Source organism: Theropithecus gelada, chromosome 7a (genome assembly GCF_003255815.1).
Source record: "Theropithecus gelada isolate Dixy chromosome 7a, Tgel_1.0, whole genome shotgun sequence".
In the NCBI taxonomy this organism is placed as follows: domain Eukaryota; kingdom Metazoa; phylum Chordata; class Mammalia; order Primates; family Cercopithecidae; genus Theropithecus; species Theropithecus gelada.
This window is the reverse complement of record NC_037674.1, coordinates 31,271,516-31,296,900: the sequence shown is the minus strand read 5'-3', so window position 1 is coordinate 31,296,900 and position 25,385 is coordinate 31,271,516. Positions and strand designations below refer to the sequence as shown.

Genomic DNA, 25,385 nt, shown 5'->3' with positions numbered 1-25,385 from the left:
GTTGGGCTTCAACTCCTGACCTAAAGTGATTTACTCCCTTCGGTCTCCCAAAGTGCTGGGGTTACAGGCGTGAGCCATCGTGCCCGGCCAAGTACGACAAAAATCTTATGTAACAAACCTGTAATATGGACTATAGCCTTGTTTCCACGTAGCATCTTAAACTGTTAAAAACAAATCAGAATTATTCTGAAATCACTGAGGAAAATAAAAATTAGATTTTGAGATTGTAGAATTTTGCAAATGTCTGCAAATGTATAAAAACAACATGATATAAATTGTGGCCTGGGTGTTTATAATTCTCCCCAGACTCTTTATATGGATGCCTTATTTGGTGGAGGTCTTCCTGTAATTATGGATCTATAAAACCCATCAGACAGGAATACTAAAAAGCATGATTATTCCATAACCTTATTCCACAGGAGTTATTCTACAGGAGGTCCTAGTTCATTTTATTTTTCCTTCTTCTTCAACTGCCTTCCGGTGGTGCTGCGGGTCAATGCCCAGCTAAAGCAGGTTTAGAGGGTCAGCCTGGAGGTTGGATGTTACTGGTGGACTTTAAAGATGGACAGACCATAGGACAGCATATAGCTTAGGAACTGGCAGTGTTTACAAATCCTAGGGAGAGAATTTCGGAGTCCGAGACTGCTGCGATCCCTCCAGGCCTCCCCATTTGCTGTCACGCTCAGGCTTTCCCTGGCGGTCCCAAGGTCCAGCTTCTTATTGGAATGACAGCCTTAACCGACAAGAAAGCGCTATAATTTTCAGTTTGGGATTTAAGCGGGGATTAAGCTCACGGATTCCCAGGCGTCTAGTCAGAGGCCGAACTCTGGGTCGGATCTTAGCGAGACTTGTTGCTGAGGAACACTGCAGCTTGGCTTGCCGGCTCCCCGGCGAGCCCGTCAACCACCCACCTCCCGGGGAAGGGACCGAGGGCGCGCCCTGCCACGCGCGCTCCCACGCCCTGGTCCCCGCCACACGCGCTCCTCCCACCCGAGCCCCGCCGCTCGCCCTCCCCACTCCCCGAGCCCGGCTACGCGCGCCCCCGTTCAGCCCCGGGAGCGCGCCCCGCCGGCCTTTTCCCGCGGCGCTGCCGGGTGCCGCTAGCGCCCACTCGCCGGGGGAGGCGCTGCTGTCGCTGGGGGAGCGCCTCCTCCTCTTCCTCCAACTCTTCCCCGCCTCCTCCCGCTTCTCCTCCTCCTCCTCCTCCACAGTTGCCTGCCCTGGGCGGGGGCGAGCGTGTCCGGTTTGTTGGAAGCGTTCGGAAATGGCAACTTGCGCGGTGGAGGTGTTCGGGCTCCTGGAGGACGAGGTGCGGGGACCGCGGGGCTGCGGGGCGGGCTTCCCTTCGGGTTATTCAGCAGCCGGACATGGGGAGGTAGTGGCGGCGGCCACGACCGGAGGCTCCGCTGTCAGCCCCTCCTCCCTCGGCGCGAGCCCGGGGAGCGCGCGAGGCGCCGCGGGGACTGTGGGGGCGGCTGGGAGCGCGGGCGCTGGGGGCTCGCTGGACCTAGCAAGTTTGTCGGGTCCATACCCGCCCCTTCCCGGAGCGGCCGCCGCCTTCCTTGTCAGTTTCCTTCAGGAAGTGTTGAGGAGGGGGCTAGGCGGCCGGCGGGGGACGCACATCACCGCGCCAGCCCTTTCCTGCCACCCCCGCCGGGTGTGCGGAGCTCGCAGGCGTGGGGAGACGGTCGCAGCATCCCTGCTGTTGATTTGCTTGCTCTGGCGGAGGCCGGGCCGACTTAACTTTACGGACTTCGGTCTGGAGAGTTCCAAGTGAATTGTCATTCGCTCTTTTGGTTTTTTCTCCTTTATCTGAAATCCTTTTTAATCCCCTAACTAGAGACAGGGGTGGGAGAGCAGGAACACAAATTTTCCTCCTCTTCTTTAGCAACAAGTGTCTAGTGTGAGAAGTTCATGCTTTTTTCCACCGGTCATCGTTGATGTTAAAAAGTAAAGCCAAAAAAGTATAAATACTTTATAAAGAAGTTACCATATCTGTTCTCTTTGAAAACTAGATTAAGCTCTGGGATTTGAAGAAGGCAAAGCTGTCTCTTTTCAACTAAATAACTAATGCTGATTATGCCTATGCTTATTAAAAATATTGTAAGACCATTTGGAAAGGTTGTTCCGTCGTAAATGATGTGTGGCTTCTGTGTGTTCTTGGAGATTGTCTCAAAAATGCAAATAGGTGGGAGATGAAAAGGCTGTATATAGTCTAACAGTGACTGGTTCCGAGTGAAAAAAATCAAATTTTTTGCCTTCTTTTTGGCTGACTAAGCGCCACGTGTACCTGTTATCAAGATTAGACCCAATTAACTGAAAATTCATCAATCTAATTTATACTGCTTGAAGTATTGTAAGACTTAAGTTGTATAGTTCCTCCTCTTAGTAACTTGGTGTCGTCAAACATTTTACACTTCTCTTGAGAGTTCTTTGTTTATAAAGGGTGGGCAATTTGTTAATGCAGGCAAGTTATTTCAGGGTATTTTGAGAATGCTTACGTGATGTGATTAGAATTTAATTTCCTAGTTATTGCTGCCAGAAGAGAAACAAAGTGATGATGGACAAATGATGGCGGCTCATAGTTCCCTCAGAAACAACAGTCAATGTGTTATAGCTAAAGATAACATTCTAGCTAATGGCCCCTTTATTCTGTAGAGGAGATCAGAAGATAATACAGCACTTCACTTGTGGTCGCTTTCTTATCATTCAGATTTCCCTGCTTGTTACATAGACTGCCCAGTGCAGATAACTTCAAGCTGGTGTCCAACCCAGTCAGGCTGGCCTTGGACTTTCTTTCCCTGCTATATTCACAGGTAGGCCCTGCTAATTGCAGATTTCTCATCTCACCGCCTTCCAACAGAGCCAGTTGATCTTAGAGAAAATAGTGCCAAAGGTATCATTCACCATCTGTTTACTCCCTCTTGGTACACGATCAGTGTTTTTAATTATCTACTTTAGTAATTTCTCTGTTTTCAATCATTACCCCTCTGCCCCGCTGAAATAAAACTAACTGTGGCAGTTAGTGGGTGGTCTGTAAGGAACTGGGGCTAAAGGCCAGAAACTCCACCCTTTGAAATGTGGATTTCCTGACCTTGCTGAAGGATTTGTACATCTAGGAAGTTTCATGGCATGGGGCCTATCCCATGCACATTCTGGGAGTTCTGGCTGTCAATTCCATGACTCTAATTTGTTTCTATCCCCCCTCTGTCTATTTTGTCCACATTGAGGAAGGGAGTGAGATAGGAAGATAAGAGACATGATGATGAAGAATTTTCCACTTCTTCCATTGTAATTGGATTATTCATTCAACAGACATTCATTTACTGTTTCCTCTTTACCATGCATTGTGCTAGGCACCAGGGATAGAGAGGGAAAAAAAGTGTCAGCCGCGAACTGAGGGAAAGATAAAAGTCACTTTTTTTCTTGTGGAGGTTACCATCTCTTCACTGTCATTTGCCATTTATTTTCTGGTCTATCACAAAAGTAAAAGAAGGATGGGAACCACACTCCCACCCTCCTCCCACCACACACATACACCCCTTTTGTTAAAGGAAGAAAGCATTGCAACTCTGTCACTTCTAAAACTCACAGACTAGGCTGGGAATAGGTAGCCCTCTGCTGTTGATTAAAAGTAAAGTGCTTTTTCATTACAACAAAAGGAGAGGATTCTTATTTTAAATTTGAAACTAAAACAGGGAGAAAAATAATTTGAAATGGGATAGAAGATAGTGAAAGAATTGTAATTTAATCAGTATGTAGTGAATAGTCCCTGAGTCACAGTGTGTGAGTATATCAGCACTGAAGCATGCCAAAATGTAGATCATAACACCTCTCACTTTTCAGTGAGTTTTAACTCTTCTTCCACATATAAGTGGCTTATAGTAAGAGATCGCCCTGGCTGCATGTGCAGAATTTTGCCATTAAAGTGTTAACAAACCAAGGAGGAAGTGTAGTATAATTTATACCAGATTTGCTCTGACAGTCACTTGAGATTAACGGTAGAGAATAACACGCAGTGATCTTTAGTGGGGAGCAGTGTGGTAGATGCGGGGACTGGAATTCAGCATCTCTTCCCACTTCCTTCCCATGCACCTCCCAGTGATGTGGAGGTGGGAAAACTAAACACTGTTTCCCACACTCCCTTGAAATTAATGGTCTGGATTCAAAATAGGCTCCCCAGTTAAGTGCAATTACTTGAGATTTGGGGAGTGGAAATGAGGTGGAGCATATTGTTTTGTTTCTTTGGCTTTTTCTGCTGATAAGCACAGTCATGTAAACATCGAATTTTTCTACAAAAGTATTCCAGTATCTGGTAACTTGCTTTGTACATATTGATGAGAAGTCACAGAAATAGTGGTAGCGGTAGCTTCCAGACATCAAGATTGGTTGTATTCTTGAAGTCATCAGTTCTGGTGATGGCTCCTGATCACCTACCTTTCTGATTGGGGCAGAGATAGTAGCTTCCTGAGTGGGTCGGTTCTGCCCTGTTTCTGATCTTCTAAGAACTGCAGTCCCCAACAATTTTGGCACCACGGACCAGTTTCATGGAAGATAGCTGAAAAGCTATCCATGGAAACATGGACCAGGGATGAGGTCTAGTGGTTTCAGGATGATTCAAGCGCATTACATGTATTGTGCACTCCACTTCTATTATTAGTACATTGTAATATATAATGAAATAATTATACAACTCACCATAATGTAGAATCAGTGGGAGCCCTGAGCTTGTTTTCCTGCAACTAGATGGTCCCATGTGTGGGTGACGGTAATGGGGGACAGGGAGACAGTGACAAATCATCAGGCATTAGATTCTTATAAGGGGCACACAACCTAGATCCCTTGCATGGACAGTTCGCAGTAGGGTTCATGCTCCTATGAGACTGTAATGCTGCTGCTGATCTGACAGGCAGCGGAGCTCAGGAGGTAATGTGATCGATGAGGAGTGGCTGTAAATACAGATGAAGCTTTGCTCACTGGCCTGCCACTCACCTCCTGCTGTGTGGCCAGTTCCTAAGGTTGGGGACCCCTGCTCTAGAAGTCCAGCCTAGCATCTACTCTTCCAGCTCTTCCAAAGATTTTGTAAGCATCTAATCCCCTGTATTAGCTTCTTCTTAAAACATCGAGAATGATTTCTGTTTCCTGTAATAAAGCCTGACTGAAGCAAGGAAAAGAAGGAAGGAAATAAAGAGGAAAGAGTTTAGAGTCTCCTCTGACAGTATGGAGAGTGCAGTTTCCACACACAGAATAACAGATGCCCCTGGTGGCAGCAGCCACAACAATGCCTCAGCAACAGAGTAACTAAGAAGGGCATATTCTGATACTTCTGGACCCACTAAGGCTGACCAGAAACTGACCCTCACTCAGTCTAGGAACAAACTTCCCAAACCTTTATGTACTACACACAAAGGAGGAGAAGCATAGTTTAAGCAGCAGCTGTATTAGTAATCTCTCCCAAGCTTTCATGTATTTTTTTTTTTTTTTGCCATTAGTGCTTTTTTGCAACTCTTTAATTCCGGGATCATTATAAAGTATTTTTCATGGACCCAAGGACCAAAGAAGTGAATAAATATAGTGTATTTTTAAAATAATTTATTTTAAAGTAATTTATTTATTTACTTTTGAGACGGGGTCTTGCTCTGTCACCCAGGCTGGAGTCAATGGCATGATTTCAGCTCACTGTACCCTCTGCCTCCCAGGTTCTAGCAATTCTCCTGCCTCAGCCTCCTGGGTAGCTGGGATTACAGGCATGTGCCACCACGTCCAGCTAATTTTTGTATTTTTAGTAGAGTCAGGGTTTCACCATGTTGGCCAGGTTGGTCTCGAACTCCTGACCTCAGATGATCCGCCTGTCTTGGCCTCCCAAAGTGCTGGGATAACAGTCGAGGCACCACGCCCATCCTATTTTGAAAGTATTTTAAACCATCAGAAATGTTGAAAGTACAACACAAAGAGCTCCAGTATCCTTCTCATGCAGATTCTGCAACTGTTAACCTTTTCTCTGCAATTATTCCGTCACCTTTTTTTGCCATTTTCATTAATCTTTTTCTGAACCACTTGAGAGCAAGCGACAAACACAATGCCCCATCATCTTTAGATACTCTAGTGTGTATTTTTCTAAAACAAGAATACTTTCCTGCATAATAACCATACACCCCTCCAAGCTAGGAAATGGACACTGATACAACAATGCCATTCAATCCACAGATACCATCCACATTTTGATAAATGTTCTAATAATTTCTCTCTTTCCTTTTCTGGTCTAAGAACCTATCTAGGAACATATATTGCATTTACTTGGCATGTCTTTGCAGTCTCTTTTAATCTGTAACATTTCCTCAGTTTTTCTTACCCCAGACAATTTTAAGAAGGACAGGCCTTACATTCTATGATGTTTCTCATTTTGGGTTTGTTTCGTTTTTCTTGATGACCATGTTCAGGTCACACTCTCTTGGCAGGAATCACAGAAATGATGCTGTGTTCTTCCCATGCATCACACCAGGGGACACATGATGCTGACTTGTCCCAACACTGTTAGTAATAACCTTAATCACTTGGTCACCTTGGTGTCTGCCAGGTTTATTCTCTGTAATGTCACCCTTTCTCTTTATAATTGATAGTATTTTCGGGGGATATATTGTAAGATTATGCCAATATCCTATTTCTCATCAAGTCTTCATCCTCACTTTTAGCATCCATTGATGAATTCTATCTGAACCAAACACCACTGTTTTGTTTTATTTCCATCTCTATTAGTTAGCGTTCTGTGTAAGAAGAGCTTTCCTTTTCCTGTCATTTATTTTTATCAGCATAGACTTGTAAAATCCCACTTTATTCAAGAGGTTGTAATCACTTACTGTCATTAAATATTTTATTGCTCATACTGTCCCAGTTTGTCCAGTGGCAGCCCTTTCAAGGAGGTTCCTAGGTCTTTGTAACAAGTCCCCATCATTCTTTGAACACTTTCTGGCAGAAGTTGTTCCAGGCTTCTCTTGTATTTTGCTTGGCTCAGCTATCTGTAGTCAGCCATTTTCCTAGGAGCGCTGGTCCTATTTAGTATAAAGTGGTTTTTACATGCTACAATTTGGGTGCTTGGTGTGCTCATTGTTACTGGGATATACTCTTGGGCCATCTCAGTGAACAGAGTTCAGAAGCATATGCATGTGTGTTTGTGTGTGTATGTGTACTATACACACATAAGTATACACAAAGATCTATAGCTATTTCTATATCAATCTGTAAATACATATACTTAAAAATCATGAATTCATACTGATTTTTTCCAATTCAAATCTAACACCTGAGTTCCTTTATAGCCATAAGTACCTTTTCTAACAGTGACAAAAGTTGACTTTTATTATCCTTAATATAGTTATTTGTTCATTTAATTATGTGTTCAGTGTAACTAACTTCCTGACCAAGCAGATTTCTCCTCTGCCACTTCAGCTCTTCACATCCTTGGATGCCAGTGGGAATATTGCTATTCTCTATACAACATCCTTATGCAACGCTCTCCTCCCCTCCTCAGTACCCTTGCCAGTGGGCACCCTTCTGGTACATCTCAGTATGGCACCTCCCTCCTCCCCTCAGTGCCCCATGCTGGCGAGCATGCCAACCATGCACCTCTGTGAAATTCCCCCTCACCCCACAGACGTTTTCTGTAGTGGCTTGTGGTTGACTGCTCTGCACCAGGAACAGAAGAGGAGAAGGAACTATAATTTCTTTTATAGGTAATTAGGAATTCATATATCACATAGGAATACAATCTTTGAGTTGGAAGAGACCTTGTAAATAAGTCATTTAGGGTGAGCAGGGGTATAGAAAATGGGATTCTTTTGGATTGGAATTCTGGCCCTGTTACTTACTTGGTGAATCTTGCATAATTATTTCACATCAGTCAGAGCAGAGTATTTAAGTCTGCTGATTCTCCCCATCCCCTTGCTGTCTCAGAAATATTCTACAGCATTTGGAGACATGCAGGAACCAGCTGAACACAACTGCTTCTCAGTCTATCATGGTTATCTACTCTAGCGCTGAATCTTTAAGTCAGATTGCTAATTTGAATTGCTAAACCCGTTATTCTGCTGAATTCTGTGGCAATTGATGTTACTCCTTTACAACTTCTGTTTCTTCTGGCCTCCTTGCCAATCGTATCAAAGTTTTAAGAGGATAAATGAATGGGGAGCAGGTAGGAGAAATCTGGAGATAAATGCAGGGAGAAAGGCATAGCATGAACAAAAAGCATTTTGATAAGACTTTTCTGAAAGTTAAGTAACTATGTCTGTAGCCCATTGTTATAACTCATGGCTGGACTCAGATGTCTGGCTTCGACTCATGTGAGACATGTTGGGGCAATAAAGAGAGTAATATGAACAATCATGGCCGTAAATAAAGATGCTTTAGTGAAAGTATTCTCCTATGGGAGAAAGAGTCAACCTAAATAAATAACAGCTGCCTTTAACTGCATATGCACTATATGCCAGGCACCAGGTTAGATTTTTTCATACTTTAGCTGTAATCATCACAACATTATTGCAAAAGTAGGAAGTATTACCCCCATTTTAGAGATAAGGAATATGAGATTCTGCTTTCTTCAAGAACCTTCTCTCAGTAGGTAGCGGCTCTGGGATTGAAACACAGATCTCTTTCATAACAAACCCTTGGTCCTTCCACTTTCTTGCTACTAATACACAAAATAATTTAAAAGAAGAGACTTTTTCTCAGGAAGATGATGAATGTGAATGGAATGTGTGCAAAATTAACTTGTAATTGTTATGCTCTCATTTCCACATCTTCTGTCTTTTCTTGGTAAAGCCTATAGGTGGACCTCTGAAGTACTTGATTTCTGTATTTGCTTAACAAATATTTGATGAACACTATGTATCAGGCATGTAGGTCAAGGCATGAGGTATAATGATATACAATAGACTTTACCAACTTTATAGCCAAGAGGGAGAGAGAAACATTAAATAAATTATCACACGTCAATGTTTTATAAGTTGTATTAAGGAAAATAGTGTAAGATGAAATTATATATAACAGACTGGGTGTACTGGCCCACGCTTGTAATCCCAGCACTTTGGGAGGCTGATGCGGGTGGGTCACCTGAGGTCAGGAGTTCGAGACCGGCCTGGCCAGCATGGTGAAACCCTGTCTCTACTAAAAATACAAAAATTAGCCAGGCATGGTGGTGTATACCTGTAGTCTCAGCTACTTGAGAGACTGAGGCAGGAAAACTGCTTGAACCCAGGAGGTGGGGGTTGCAGTGAACTGAGATTATGCCCCCGCACTCTAGCCTGGGCAACAGAGCAAGACTGCCGCAAAAAAAAAAAAAAGTATATCTAAAAATTAATTACTTTTGTATGGTGTGGAGAAGGGAGAAAATATCAGGGAAATTGAAACTAAGGATGAATAGGAGTTAGCAGATGAAGAGTAGGGCAAAAAGCTTTCCGAGTAAATAGAACCGCATGTGCAAAAGATGGGATGGAGACGAACATGAAGGCTGGAGTGCTAAAACAAGAGGGACAATGTCAGCAGATGAGGCTGGAGAGGACAGCCTGATCAGGCAAGGCCTGGCATGCCACTTTAAGGATTTGGAATCGGATACAAAGTGGAATGGAAATCAAATGCGCGCACACACACACACACCCCCATTGTCATCATCATTAACATTATTTTTCATAGTTAATATTTGTTCCTCATATGCTTAACATTTGTTTGCTAGTTATTTCTTTATTCTTGCTGCTTCACCTTTCCATCTGGAATCACTTTTTCTGCCTAAAGTACATCATCTAGAATTTCTATTCTTTTTTTTTTTTTGAAGATGGAGTTTCACTCTGGTCACCCAGGCTGGAGTGCAATGGTGCAATCTCAGCTCACTGCAACCTCCACCTCCCGGGTTGAAGCTATTCTCCCCGCTCTGCCTCCAGAGTAGCTGGAATTACAGGCGCCTGCCACCATGCCTTGCTAATTTTTATATTTTTACCAGAGACGGGATTTCACCATGTTGGCCAGGCTAGTCTCAAACTCCTGACCTCAGGTGATCCACCCACCTTGGCCTTCCAGAGTGCTGGGATTACAGGTGTGAGCCACCGCACCCGGCCCTAGAATATCTTTTACTGACTGTTTGTTGGAATTGAACTTTCTCAGTTTTTGTTTTTGTCTGAAAATGTATAGATTTTGCCTTCTTTTATGGAATGGGTGTGGAGAAGAGTAAAATTTACAAAGAGTGAAATGCACAGATCATAAATGTACAGTTTGATGATTTTCAACATGTAGAGCCAATGACCCAATTATGATATAGAATATTGCCATCATTCCAGAATGCTCCCTTGGGCCCTCTTCCAGTCAATTCTACCCCTCTACTCTCTATAGGCAACCTTTTGTCACCATGGATTACTTTTGCCTGTTCTGAAACTTTATGTAAATGGAATGCACATTATGTACTCTTTTGTGTCTTGATTCTTTATTTTGAGAGTCATCCATGTGGTTGTTTGTATCAATAGCTCATTCTTTTTCTTGCTTAATAGTATTTCATTGTATGAATATAGCCATTCTCCTTTGATGGACACATTGATTGTTTCTAGCTTTGGGCTATTATGAATAAACCTACGGTGAACATTCATCTACAAATCTTTTCATAAAAGTATATTTTTATTTCTCTTGTGTAAATACCTAGGAATGGAATTTCTGGGTCATAGGATTTATGTCTTTAACTTTATAAGAAACTGCCCAACAGTCTCCCAACGCGATTGTACCATTTTAATCTCCCATTGGTAATATGTGAAAGTTCTAGTTGCTGCACATTCTTTCAGCAGCATTTGAAGTTTCAGCCAAAGCCTTCCTCCTACTCCTGTCTCCCAGCCTTCTCTAGTAACCTACAGGTTATCAGCTCCATGTGTATCCTTCCAGTGATACTTTGTGTATAAATAAACAGATACGGTGCTATCACACTTAAAAGTAGTGATAAGATGTAAAGTGATGAGTTGTTCTTTCTTAGAAATTATATAGTATTGATTCAATAAAGTCCAGTATTCTAAATGAGGAATACTTCCATAACCACATTAATGACAGCAGTTTCCTTTCCTACCCCCATGTTCTCTACCTGTGGTTGTCAACTTTAGTGTCCATCTGAATCATCTGAAGAGTTTGTTAAAATACAGACTACCCCACAGTGTGTGATTCAGTAGGTTCGGGCCTCAACATTTGCATATGTAACAAATTTCCATGTGATGTTCATACTGCCAGTCCATGGAATCCACTTTGAGAACTACTGCTTGCTCCTAAATCGAAGGATTCTGGATATTTCTTCTTTATTGTGGCTATTACTGTCAAAAACTCTTGAAGAATTTTGACTCATGCATTTGGGTATCATAGACTCCAGCTTTACAAGGACACTTCTAATTGATTTTATTTCTCAGTATGGGTGATCTTCCATTTATATTTTTATAGACTGTTTCAAATGAATTTACATACCAGAGGAAGAAAACTGGTGTCAATCCATAGGTTCCAGTTTTTCGTTTGGAAAATATGGTTGCCATAAGTGATGTAGCATGTTGCTCAAGAGAAAAAAAAAGGAGGCCAGGCATGGTGGCTTACACCTGTAATCCCAGCACTTTGGGAGGCTGAGGCGGTGGATCACCTGAAGTCAGGAGTTCCAGACCAGCCTGGCCAACATGGTGGTGACATGAGAATCCCACGTATGTCTCTACTAAAAATACAAAAGTTAACTGGGTGTGGTGGCAGGCACCTGTAGTCTCAGCTACTCAGGAGGCTGAGGCAGGAGAATCACTTGAACCTGGGAGGCAGACGTTGCATACAGTGAGCTGAGATCATACCACTGCACTCCAGCCTGGGCGATAGAGTAAGACTCCGTCTCAAAAAAAAAAAAAAAAAAAAAAAGGAAAAAATATGCATCCCTCCCTAGCAATTTTTTTGTTGAATATTTTGTGTTTACCTTATTACCCTATTTAAATACAGTACTATTCACATCTGAATCACTATACTATGTTTATAATTATTTATTTCACATTTTTGTTTGGTTTAGTTTTCCGTATGTCTGTCGCAGATGTAATTATAAGCTGTTGGACAGAGCTTTAAAACCACTCAGTGCAGTAAAAATGTTATATATATATATACACACACACACACCCCCCTCTACACACACACTAAAAAATGAATGCTAGCCATTTTCTTTTCCTTGTTCTTGTTGAAGACAGCCTCTTGCTATGTTGCATTCCATCTGGACTGCTTGTTCTCTACACCTGTTGCATAGCCATCATCTGTGGGCTTCCATTTGCCATCATTGTGAGAATTCACTTGATCTCTTTTCTGTGTTGAATGCACTGTTTCTTTAATTTCTTGTTTTCTTCTTTCCAAATTTATTCCTTATTTGGTGGCTCACATCCTCTGTACGAGGAGCAGGTACTGTTGACTGGAGCCTGTCACAGTAGAATGATCTGAACCTACCATTTCATTGTGGGATTCTCATATGTCACGATTTATAGTATTTTTTTTCCCTTGGATCACCCAGTTTCCTCAGAGAGGAATCTTCTGTTTGGTGGATGCAGGTCTGGCAGCCTCTGTTCCCAGACACAAGTTGGGGGATGAGGCTGGGGTCTCATTAGGCAAACTTTTCCCTGCTTTTAATAAGGTGTCTTACTCCTATTTTCAGCTACTTTAGAAAGGTTTCTTGTTAATCCAGAATTTGTCAGCCCCTACTGTGTGCCAAGTATTCTGCTGATTTCAGAGGGTATAAAGTTAATGAAAATATGGCCGGGTGCAGTGACACACGCCTGTAATCCCAGCACTGTGGGAGGCCAGAGGCAGGCAGATCGCCTGAGGTCGGGCGTTCAAGACCAGCCTGGCCAACGTGGCGAAACTAAAAATACAAAAATTAGCCGGGCATAGTGGTGCGCCCCTGTAATCCTAGCTACTCAAGAGGCTGAGGCAGGAGAAACACTTGAGCCCGGAAGGCAGAGGTTGCAGTGATCCGAGATCGTGCCACTACACTCCAATCTGGGTGACAAAGTGAGACTCCATCTCAAAAAAAAAATAATAATTATAAAAAGTTAATGAAAAGAAAGTTTCCTAAATCTCAGCTTTAAAAGTGGAGAAAGGCATAAAGTTTATGCCTGAGATACGAGATAATGTGTGATAAACGCTACATAAATGAGCCTCTGACAATGAGAAGATTAATTCCATGTAAGACTTTTAGAAAAGATGGCATTTGGGCTTTGAAGAAAGGGCAGAACTTTCTTTAAAGAAAAAAATAGAATGTAAAATTTACAAAATGTTTAAGAAGTAAAAACTTTCATGACCTTATTACTTTAATAGCTATTTTTACTTTTGCATATTTCCTTCTAATCTTTCTGTGTGTATTTTTACAGTTGTCATATAATAAATTTCAGCATTCTTATTTTTTCAATTAATATAATTATTCTGTTATAATCATTACTTTTTTAATGGCTTCAAAGGATTCTGCCCAGATGATATAGGGTTTTAATAGTGAAGTAGTAAGGGAATCCAGCTTGTATAAAAACTCAGAGATAAGTAAAAATGGAGTATATATATATTTTCAAAAATAGACTTATGAGGGTGGGGCACAACAGAGGAATGAGAGAAGGATGAAGAATAACAAAAGAAAATCTCTCAAGACTTGTGAGAAATGGAAAGACATACAGCCCTGCATTTCCTGTTCTTGTTTTTTGTTTTGTTTGTTTTTTGCATTGTCAGGAAATTGAAGAGCAGTTAGTAGATGTCTTCATGAATTGTGGAGAAAATCTCAACCCTAGGAAGCTACCTGTTAATTAACGCTGCCTGCATAGATAACACATTACATCACATTACCAATTTGTTTCTCCTTGTCATTCAAAAAGGGCACATCTCTTTGCCTATAATTTGCAACTTTCTATTTTATTTTCGAAAAACAATAAAGTTCTCTTTACTCATGAGTGGAAAAGGGAAGGTTTAAGCTTTAGTGAAGAGCCTTGGTCTGGTATAATTTTGTCCCTGTTTTGATTATGGAAAGGGTGTTTAACTTTTGTTCCTTTTTTTATTTATTTAAGTACTATCCAGATTTCTGTTAATAGTACTCAGTATCAGAATTCTAAAATTATTGAAGAGATTTTTCTCTAGTTGCAGCATTTATGCTGCTCTCCCTCCTTTTCAAACATGTGAGAGATTATAATGTCAACACGTGAAAGTGATGGAAAAGACAATTCTCTAGCATAAAATTACAAAATGAAGTTAAAATCAGTGCAAATATTAAAATAAATGGCACTTCATTTTGAGAGAAATTTTTAATCAGTATAGCTTATCAATTAATCTTAGCATTTAAAATAACTAGTTCTGTTTTTCGTGGTGGGAAATGCAAGGAGAAAGGTTAAAAGTTAAATGTATCTGGGACAGCTGTGTTATTTATAATTCCCCTGGAATTGTTTTTGATTAATGCTTGTTACATTTTCCCCATGAGGCTGGGGAGTGTTTCAGTAAAGGCTAACATGGATGGTTTTTAATATCAGAAGTTCCACAAATATGGATTAACTTTTTAGAGATATATGATAATCTCTTTTCTCAGTTATGGTCATGTAAATTATAACTGCTACCTGAACTTAGAAAAAATAAGATAAGTAACATTATTTGCTGTTGTCACTTCAAGAGAAATGGTACTTGTTAATTAAGTCATAACAGAAGAGATTTTTAATCGGGAGGATCCAGTTTTGGAGATTCCTACCTATGTAATGTAGTCTGGTTACTTCCCAGTAAACTGGTATAGTGAGAATTTGACCATCAGGGCCAATGGAATATTTCAGTTGGCCTATTTATTCATTGACCTTCCAGAAAAAAAGGGTAATCTGTAAGTGTCTCCGATTTTTGGGAATCCTTCCCCTCAGAAAACTGAAATTTCAGCTTACATGTTTTCCTCTCTGGTTTTCAATTCCATCTTTATTTCTGATACCTGAGGATTTCCCTTCTTTCTTGCAAGATCAGCTATATATTTAATTTTATTTGGTGATGGAAGAAAGTTATTTTTTTCTAGCATCTCCAGTCAGAGTTTTTTTGTGTGTTGTGTTAATTTACCATATGGGTTTTGGAATTAGTTGAATATTTAATTTACAGTCATGCATTGCTTAACAACAGGGATACATTCTGAGAAATGTGTCATTAGGCAGTTTCATCATTGTGCAAATGTCATAGAGTGTAGTCACACAAACGTAGAAAGTATAGCCTACTACACACCTAGGCTGTGTGATATAGCCTATTCTTCCTAGTCTACAAACCTTTACAGCATGATAACTGTACTGAATACTGTATGTAGTAGTAATACAATGTAAATATTGTGTGCCTAAACATATCTAAACATAGAAAAGGTAAAGTAAAAATGTGGTGTATTATGGGACCACCATCATATATGCTGTCCATCATTGGCTGAAATATCATTCTGCAGCATGACTGTCTTACTTAGTGAGACCTCTTGGAACAGGGGTGTTTGTAAACCTTTAGAAGGAAGAAGGTTAAAATAAATAATCTATGATATGTATATTTTCTCCTACTCAGACCTCTTCTGAGAAAGACATACAAGCTACTACTTGCCAATGAAATAATTTTAGAATAGAATCAGTTAATTTGCTATCTCTTGTGCTATAATATTTCATATTTGTTGATCTTTCAAAATTTTAAAAAATGCTTAAATTTTGTGGGCTCGTAGTAGGTATATATGTTGATGGGGTACATGAGATATTTTGATACAGACATTCTATGTATAATAACCACATCAAGGTAAATGAGTTATCTATTACTTAAAGCATTCATCATTTATTTGTGTTACAAACATTCTAATTATTCTCTGTTATTCTAAAATATACAACAAATTATTGCTGACTGTAGTCACCCTATTGTGCTATCAAATACTAGCTCTTATTCATTGTATCTAATTATATTTTTGTACTCGTTAACCATCCACTTCCCCCGGGTCCTACTACCCTTCTTACAAATGCATGAGAACATACAAAGTTTGTTTTTGTCTCCCTGGCTCATTTCACTTAATGTCTTCCAGTTCTGTGTTGTTGCAAATCATGGAATCTCATTCTTTTTTATGGCCGAATAGGACAGCAGTGAGTGTATGTACCACACTCTCTTTATCCTTTCCTCTGTTGATGAATACAGGCTGATTCCAGATCTGCTGCAATACACATGGGAGTGCAGATATCTCTTCGATGTACTGGTTTCATTTCCTTTGGGTATATAGCAGTGGGATTGCTGGACCATATGATAGTTCTATTTTTAGTGTTTTGAGGAAACACCATAGTGTTCTCCATAGTGGTTTTACTAATCTACATTCTCATCAACAGAGTATAAGGGTACCCCTTTTGCCACATTCTTGCCAGCATTTGTTATTGCTCATCTTTTGGATAAGAGCCATTTTAACTGGGGTAAGATGATATCTCATTGTAGTTTTGATTTGCACTTCCCTGATGATCAGTGATGTTGAACACCTTTTCAAATACTTGTTTTCCATTTGTATGTCTTCTTTTGAGAAATATCTATTCAGATCTTCTGCCCATTTTAAAATCAGATTATTGGAGTTTTTCCTATTGAGTTGTTTGAGCTTCATATATTTTCTGGTGATTAGTCTCTTGTTGGATAGTTTGCAAATATTTTCTCCCATTCTGCGGGTTGTTTCTTCACTTTGTTGATTGTTGCCTTTGCTCTACAGGAGCTTTTTAAGTTGATGTGATCCAATTTGTCCATTTATGCTTTGGTTGCCTGTGCTTTTGAGTATTACTCAAGAGATTTTTGCCTAGACCAGTGTTCTGGAGAGTTTCCTCAATGTTTTGATTTGATTTTTCTATATGACAAGAGATAGGGGTCTAGTTTGATTCTTCTACATAGGGATATCCAGTTTTCCCAGCACCATAATTTATTGAAGAGACTGTCCTTTCCCCGTTGTGTGTTCATGGCACCTTTGTCAAAAAGGAGTTCACTATAGATGTATAGATTTACTTGTGGGTTCTCTATTCTGTTCCATTGGTTTGTATGTCTGTTTTTATGCCAGTACCTTGTTGTGTTGGATACTATAACTCTGTAGTATAATTTGAAGTCCAGTAATTAATTTGACTCCATTTTGTTCTTTTTGCTCAGGATGACTTTGGCTATTCTGGATCTTTTGTGATTCCATATATTTTAGGATGTTTTTTTTTCCGTTTCTGTGAAGTATGTCATTGGTATTGTGATAGGAATTGCATTTAATCTGTAGATTGCTTTGGGTAGTATGGACATTTTAACAATATTGATTGTTCCAATCCATGAACATGGAATATTTTTCCCTTTTTTTTTTTTTTTTGGTGTTGTCTTCTATTTCTTTCATCTGTGTTTTATAGTTTTCAATGTAGAGATTTCTCACTTCTTTGGTTAAGTTTATTCCTAGGTATTTAATTTTATTTATAGTGACTGTAAATGGGATTCCATTCGTGATTTCTTTTTCAGATTGTTCACTGTTGTCATATAAAAATGCTACTAATTTAATACCTTGTTTCTTAAATAAAAATAAATGCTACTGATTTTTTGTATATTGATTTTGTATCCTGCAACTTTACTGAATGTGTTTATCAGTTCTAATAGCTTTTGGGTGGAGTCTTTAGGTTTTCCAAATATAAGTTCATATCATCCTCAAATAAGAACAATTTGATGTCTTCCTAATTTAGCTTCCCTTTCTTTCTCTTATCTGATTTCTCTAGGACTTCCAGTACTATATTCAATAATAGTGGTAAAAGTGGGCGGCCGGGCACAGTGGCATACGCCTGTAATCCCAGCACTTTGGGAGGCCGAGGCGGGTGGATTGTCGGAGGTCAGGAGTTCGAGACCAGCCTGGCTAACATGGTGAAACCCTGACTCTACTAAAATTACAAAAATTACCCGGGTGTGGTGGCGCACACCTGTAGCCCCAGCTACTCGGGAGGCTGAGGAAGGAGAATTGCTTGAACCCCGGAGGCAGAGGTTGCAGTGAGCTGAGATCATGCCACTGCACTCCAGCCTGGGTGACAGAGCAAGACTCTATCTCAATGAAATGAAAAAAAGAAATGAAATGAGAAGAAAAGAAAAGAAGAAATGAAATGAAAATCTTGTTCCAGATCATAGATGAAAGGCTTTCAGTTTCTCCCCATTTACCATGGCATTAGCTGTGGGTCTGTCATATATGGCTTTCATTGTGTTGAGCTATGTTCCATCTATAGTCAGGTTTTTGAAGTGTTTTTTTTTAATCATTAAGGGATGTTGAAATTTATCAAATGCTTTTTCAGCATCAGTTAAAATGATCATACGGGTTTTGTCCTCCATTCTGTTGATATGATGTTTCACTTTGATTTGTGTATGTTGAACCATTCTTTCATCCCTGATATGAATCCCACTTGGTCACGATGAATGATTTTTTTTCAATGTGTTGTCAAATTTGATTTGCTAGTATTTTATTAAGGATTTCTGCATCAATGTTTATCAGAGATATTGGCCTGTAGTTTTCTTTTTTCAATGAATCTTTGGTTTTGATATCAGAGTATTATTGGCCTTATAGAATGAGTATGGAAAGTATTCCCTCCTCCTCTGTTTTTTGAAATAGTTTGAGTAGGATTGGTATTAATTCTTTAAATATTTGGTAGAGTTTGGCAGTGAAGCCATCAAGTCCTAGGCTTCTCTTTTCTGGGAGACTTTACTACAGCTTCAACCTCGTTGTTACTGGTCTTTTTATGTTTTGGATTTCTTCGTGGTTCATTCTTGGAAGGTTGTATGTGTATAGAAATTTATCCATTTCCTTTAGGTTTTCCAGTTTATTGGCATATAGTTGTTCGCGGTAGTCTCTAATGATTCTTTGAATTTCTGTGGTATCAGTTATAATGTCTCCTTTTTCATCTGTGATTTTATTCATTTGGGCCTTCTTTCCTTAGTCTAGTTAAAAAGTTTTGTCTATTTTGTTTATCTTTTCAAAACACCAGCATTTCATTTTTGTTGATCTTTTGTATTATTTTCTTTGTTTCAATTTCATTTATTTCTGCTCTGATCTTTATTATTTCTTCTACTAATTTTGGAGTTAGTTTGCTCTTGCTTTTCTAGTTCTTTAAGATGCATTGCTAGGTTATTTTTTTTTTAAAGTTTTTCTACCTTTTCATGTAGGAACTTACAGCTATAAACGTCTCTTTTAGTACTGCTTTTGCTGTATTCCATAGATTTGCTATGTTGTGTTTCCATTATTATTTGTTTCAAGAAATTATTTAATATCCTTCCTAATTTTTTCATTGATCCGCTGATCATTCAGAAGCATACTGTTTAATTTCCATTTGTTTGTATTATTTCCAAGTTCCTCTTGTTTTTGATTTGTAATTTTATTCCATTGTAGTCAGAGAAGATACTTTTAAGATCTTAATTTAAAAATTTTTTTTTTCGTTTTCAAGACAGGGCTACTCTGTTGAACAGGCTGGACCGCAGTGGCACAGTCATGGCTCCCTGCAGCCTCAACTCTTGGGCTCAAGTGATCCTCCCACCTCAACCCCCTGATGAGCTGGGAGTACCACTCTGCCTGTTTTTTTGTTTTTTTGTTTGCTTTCAAGAGATAGGGTCTGACTATGTTGCCCAGGCTGGTTTCAAACTCCTGGGCCCAAGAAGTCTGCCCATCTCGGCGTCCCAAAGCGTTGGAATTACAGGAATGAACCATTGTGCCTAGCTGAGTTTTTAAAGACTTGTTTTGTGGCTAACATATGGTTTATCCTTGAGAATGATCCATATGCCAAGGAGAAGAATATGTATTATGCAGCCATTGGATGAAATGTTCTGTAAATATCTATTAGGTCCATTTGGTTTACAGTGCAGATTAAGTCCAACATTTCTTTGTTGATTGTCTGTCTGAATGATCTATCCAGTGCCGAAAGTGGGATGTTGAAATTTCCAACTATTACTATATTGAAATCTAGCTCATTCTTTGACTTTAACAATATTTGCTTTATATAACTGGGTATTTCAGTGTTGGATGCATATGTATTTATAATTGTTATATCTTCTTGGTGAAATGATCCCTTTATCATTGTGTAATAACCTTTTTTGTCTCTTTTTTTTAGTTTTTGTATTGAAATCTATTTGATCTGATACAGCTATTCCTGCTCTTTTTGGTTTCCATTGACATGGAATATTTTCTCTGTCCTTTTATTTTCAGCCTATGTGTGTCTTTATAGGTGAAGTGTGTTTCTTGTATGCAACAGATTGTTGGGTACTGTTTTTTTAATCCATTCAACCACTCTATAATTTTGATTGGAGAGTTTAGTTCACTTACATTCATTGTTATTATTGATAAGTAAGGACTTCTGCCATTTTTAATTTGTTTTCTGGTTATTTTGTGGTCCTTTTTGTGAAAGTGTTTTCTTTAGTGGTGTGCTTTAAATTCTTGGTTTATCTATTTTATATGTCGGTTGTAGGTTTTTTAACTTGATGTTACATGACGGTTGCAGTTAACATATTACAATGCATTATTTTAAACTGATGACAATTTGATTGCAAAAACAAACAGGAAAAGAGAAAACTGATAAAAACGCTACACTTTATCCCTCTTGCTTTTTAACTTTTTCTTGTTTCTATTTGTATCTTCTTATATTGTCTGTGTCTTTAACAATTGTTGTAGTTATTATTTTTGATAGATTCATCTTTTAATCTTTCTGCTCAAGATATGAGTAGTTTATATACCACAATTACAGTGTTATAATATTCTGTATTTGTCTGTGTACTTACTGTTACCTGTGAACTTTGCACCTTCAGATGATTTCTTACTGCTTATTAACATCCTTTTCTTTCAGACTGTAGGACACCCTTATAGCGTTTCTTGAAGGATAGGTCTTTATGTTGATTAAATCCCTCAGCTTTTGTTTGTCCAGGAAAGTCTTTATTTCTCCTTTATGTTTGAAGGGTATTTTCACCGGATATACTATTCTAGAATAAAAATTTTTTCCTTCAGCACTTTAAATAAATCATGCCACTGTCTCCTGGGCTATTAGGTGTCCACTCAGAAACCTGCTGCCAGACGTATTGGAGCTCCTTTGTTTTTTGTTTTGTTTTGTTTTTTAATTTTCTCTTGGTGCTTCTAAGATCCATTCTTCATCTCTGGCCTTTGGGAGTTTGGTTACTAAATATCTTAAGGTAGTCTTCTTTGGGTTAAATCTGCTTGATATTCAATAACCTTCCTGTGCCTGAATATTGATATCTTTCTCTAGGCTTAGAAAGTTTTCTGTTATTATTTCTCTGAATAAACTTTCTACCCCAATCTCTCTTGCTACCTCCTCTTTAAAGCTAATAACTCTTTTTTTTCTTTTTTTGAGACAGAGTCTCACCCTGTTGCCCAGGCTGGAGTGCAGTGGCGTGATCTTCGCTGACCACAGCCTCTGCCTCCCAGATTCAAACATTTCTCCTGCCTCAGCCTCCTGAGTAGCTGGGATTACAGGTGCGCGCTGCCACGCCTGGCTAATTTTTGTGTTTTCAGTGGAGACGGGGTTTCACCATGTTGCCCAGACTAGTTTCAATCTCCTGACCTCAAGAGATCCACTCGCCTCGGCCTCCCAAAGTGCTGGGATTACAGGCATGAGCCACAATGCCGGGCCCAGTAACTCTTAACTTTGCCCTTTTGGGGTTATTTTCTAGATCCTGTAGGCATGCTTTGTTACTTTTATTCTTTATTTTTACTCCTCCAACTGTGTATTTTCAAATAACCTGTCTTCAAGCTCACTAATTCTTTCTTCTGTGTGATCAGTTCTGCCACTGAGAGATTCTGATGCATTTTTCAGTTTGCCAATTAATTTTTTCAGCTCCAGAATTCTGCTTGATTCTTTATAAGAATCAAAGAGGTTTTTAATCTCTGTTAAATTTATCTGATAGGATCCTGAGATCCTTCTTTGTGTTTTCTTGTATTTCATTGAACTTCCTCAAAACTGCTATTTTGATTTATCTTAGAGTTCACATATCTCTGTCCCTCTGGAATTGGTCACTGGTGCCCTATTTAGTTTGTTTGGTGAGATCGTGTTATCCTGGATGATGTGGATGCTCATTATTGTCTGAACATTAAAGAGTTAGGTATTTATGCTGATCTTCACAGTCTGGGCTGGTTTGTACCCATCCTTCTTGAGAAGGCTTTGCAAGTATTCAAAGGGAATTAAATCTTGTGATCTAAGTCTTTGGTCACTGAAGCCATATGTGAGCATATTAGGGGGTACCCCAAGCCTAGTAGTGATGCGACTCTTGTAGTCTCATAGAGGCACCAACTTGCTGCTCTTGGTTAGATCTGGGAGAATTCCCTGGATTACCAGGCAGAGACTCTTGTTCTCCTCTCTTACTTTCCGCCAACCAGTTGGAGTCTCTCTCTCCGTTCTGAGCTGCCTGGAGTTGGCAGAAGGGTGACACAATCCTGTGGCCACCGTCACTGGGACTGTGGCCTTGGGTCATACCTGAAGCCAACACAGTACCGGATTTTGCGTAAGGCTTGTGGTGACTATTTCCTGGCTACTGCTTGTGTTTATTTAAGACCCAAGGGCTCTTCAGTCAGCAGGAGACGAATTTGCCAGGGCTGGGTCTTTCTCTTCAGTGCAGTAGGTTCCCTTCTGGCCCGCGGTGGGTCTAGACATGCTGTCTAGGAGTTGGGGCCTGGGATTAGAGACTTTAGGAATCTGCTTGGTGCTTTATTTCACTGGGGCTGTCATGGTACCCAGGTTGCAAGACAAAGTCCTTTTTATTCTTCCCTTTGATTTTCTCAAGCAGACAGAGTCTCTGCCCATGGCCACCACTGCCCCAGACCTGTGGCTACTACAGTCTGGCTACTGCTGATATTTATTAAGAGCCCAAGGTCTCTTTAATCAGTAGATGGTGAGTCCTGCCACGCCTGGGTCTCTCCCTTTAGGGCAGTGGGTTTCCTTCTGGCCCAGAGTGGGTCTAAGGCCAGGAATCAGTGACTTTAGGAGTCTGATTGGTGCTTTATTTTACTGTGACTGAGCTGGTACCCATGTTGCAAGACAGTCTTTTTTTTTACTTTTCCCTCTGCTTTCCTTAAGCAGGAGTCTTTCCCTGTGGCCGCCACAGCTGGGCATGTGTTGGATCACACCCGAAGTCAGCATAATACTGAGTCTTGCCCAAGGCCTGTGGCAACGGCTGCCTGGCTCCCCCTGATGTTTATTCAAGGCCCAAGTGCTCTTTAGTCAGCAGGTAGTGAAATCTGGCAGGACTGGGTCCTGTCCTTCAGGGTGGCACTTTCCCTTCTGGCCCAGGATGGGTCTAGAAATGTCTGGGAGTTATGACTTAGAATGGGGGCTTCAGGACTCTGGTTGCTGCTTTATTTTACTGTGGCTGTGCTGGTATCCAAGTTGGAGAACATAGTCTCCTCTACCCTTATCTCTCCTCCTGGAGCTACGAACTGTGCTGTCTGAAGTTGGAGGAGGGGTGACACAAGCACACCCTTGGCCGCCTTGTCTGGTGTCTCACTGGTTCGTGTGCATCCCAAGTCTGCTGACTCCAAGCCCAGCACAGTACCAGGACTTGCTCAGGGACTGCAGTCCTTGTGGTCTAGACTGCCTTTTAAGTTTATTTAGGATCTCGGAGTGCTTTAGCCTACAGGGGCAAGGCTTGCCCAAACTTAGCTGTTGCTGGGATGGATGATTCCCCTCTGGCTGAGGTTGGTCTAAATACTCCCTCCATGGGTGCCAGTTGACTTCTGCCCTGTTTTGCCTTCCATTGCGACAGGGCAGCACTGAGTTCCAATGCAAAGTCCTACAGTCACTTTGCTCTTTCTCTTGCGAAGGCATAGATTCTCTCTCAGCCACCACACTGCACTGCCAGGGGATGTAGGAGGGGTGGTGTAAGCAATTCAAGACTGTCTTTCCTACCCTCTTCAGTGCCTCTTTCCTTCATACGATGTTAAAACTAGGTACTGTGATTGGTCACCTGATTTTTGGTTCTTATGCAGATGCTTTCTTGTTTGAATAATTGTTTAATTTGATGTTCCTTGGTGGGGACTGTCACTGGAGAGTTCTAATGAGCCATCTTGCTCTGGCTCCTCCTCCATATCTGTTGATCTTAAAAAATGCTCCTGTAAATACTGTTGTACTTAAGTCCTTGTATACATAGATGTACATTTATCTAGGGAAGCATCTAAAAATAGAGTTCCTGGGTTTTTGTTTTAGAACTTTAGTAAGCAGGTCAAGCATCTCTTTAGAATGATCCATCAATTTACACTCCCACCAACAGTACATTAGAGTTCTTTCTGCTGACTGGTGAGATTATCTTTTCATGTATTTATCTTAGCCATTCTATATGGTATCTTGTATTAGGTTAATTATATTTTACATATTGATTTTTAGGAATTATTCACATACTCTGGATAATTATCATTTGTCTCAATGATGTATATTTTAGATACTTCTATGCTGTAGATATTTTAGATATGTCTACAGGAAGAAGTATCTAAAATATCCCCTTTTTTTTTTGTTTTGCACATGATATTTTTTCTCATACTAAAGGTATATTTGTGGAATTGAATAATTTTTGCCATTAGGGTTGTATTTTTAAAATATTTCCAGATGCTATAGAACTATTGCAAAATTTTAAATTAACTTTAAAAAAATTTTTATTTTCACTTTTAGACTTTATCTGGAATTTGGTTTTATATATTAGTACAAGATAGTGATTGAATGTTATTGTTTACTTCTTTACTCATTTTTACTCCTCTCTATGAATTTTGGAATTATTTGTAAAGATCCATGAAAAAATTTGAAGGGAGAGTGGGAATTGTATTAAATTTATAGACTACTTTGGAGAAAAAAGATAATATTAAATATTTTCACACATAAACATAGTGGATTTCTCCATTTATTGAAGTCTTTTTTACGTTCTTCGATGTTTTATACATTTTTAAAATAAGGTCTTGCTCTGTCACCCGGACTGGAGTGCAGTGGTGTTCATAGCTCACTGTAATCTCAAATTCAGGCAATCCTCCTGCCTCAACCTCCCTAGTAGCTGGGATTACAGATACAAGCTATCATGCCTGGCTTATATTTTGGAGGGATGGGGTCTTGTTATATTGCCTAGGCTGGTCTTGAACTCCTGGGCTTAAACGATTCTCTCATGTTGGCCTCCCAAAGTGCTATGATTATAGGTGTGTGCCAGCGTAACTGGCAATATTTTATAATGTTATCTATGAAGGTTTTTTTATATTTCTTATTAATTTTATTTCTGTTCTAACAGTTTTGTAACTTGTGAATTAAAAAAATGCATAATGTTTTATATTTTCTTAACTTTTTATTTTGAATAATTTCAAACCTACAGAACAGTTAAAAGAGTAGTATAAGTAGTACAGTATACACCTGTATACCCAA

The 25,385-nt window shown here is 39.8% G+C and overlaps 1 protein-coding gene across 2 annotated transcripts in view; it reads left to right on the top strand.

Annotated features, from left to right (window-relative positions):
• Positions 1-587: 587 nt before the first annotated feature.
• The window catches only part of NEDD4 (neural precursor cell expressed, developmentally down-regulated 4, E3 ubiquitin protein ligase), a 168,644-nt gene continuing 143,846 nt past the window's right edge, over positions 588-25,385 (top strand). For both annotated transcript variants that reach the window (XM_025390430.1, XM_025390431.1), the window contains exon 1: positions 588-1,309. In XM_025390430.1, coding sequence (XP_025246215.1) covers positions 1,265-1,309 — 45 coding nt within the window. In that variant the 5' untranslated portion in view covers positions 588-1,264. The remainder of the gene's footprint in view (positions 1,310-25,385) is intronic.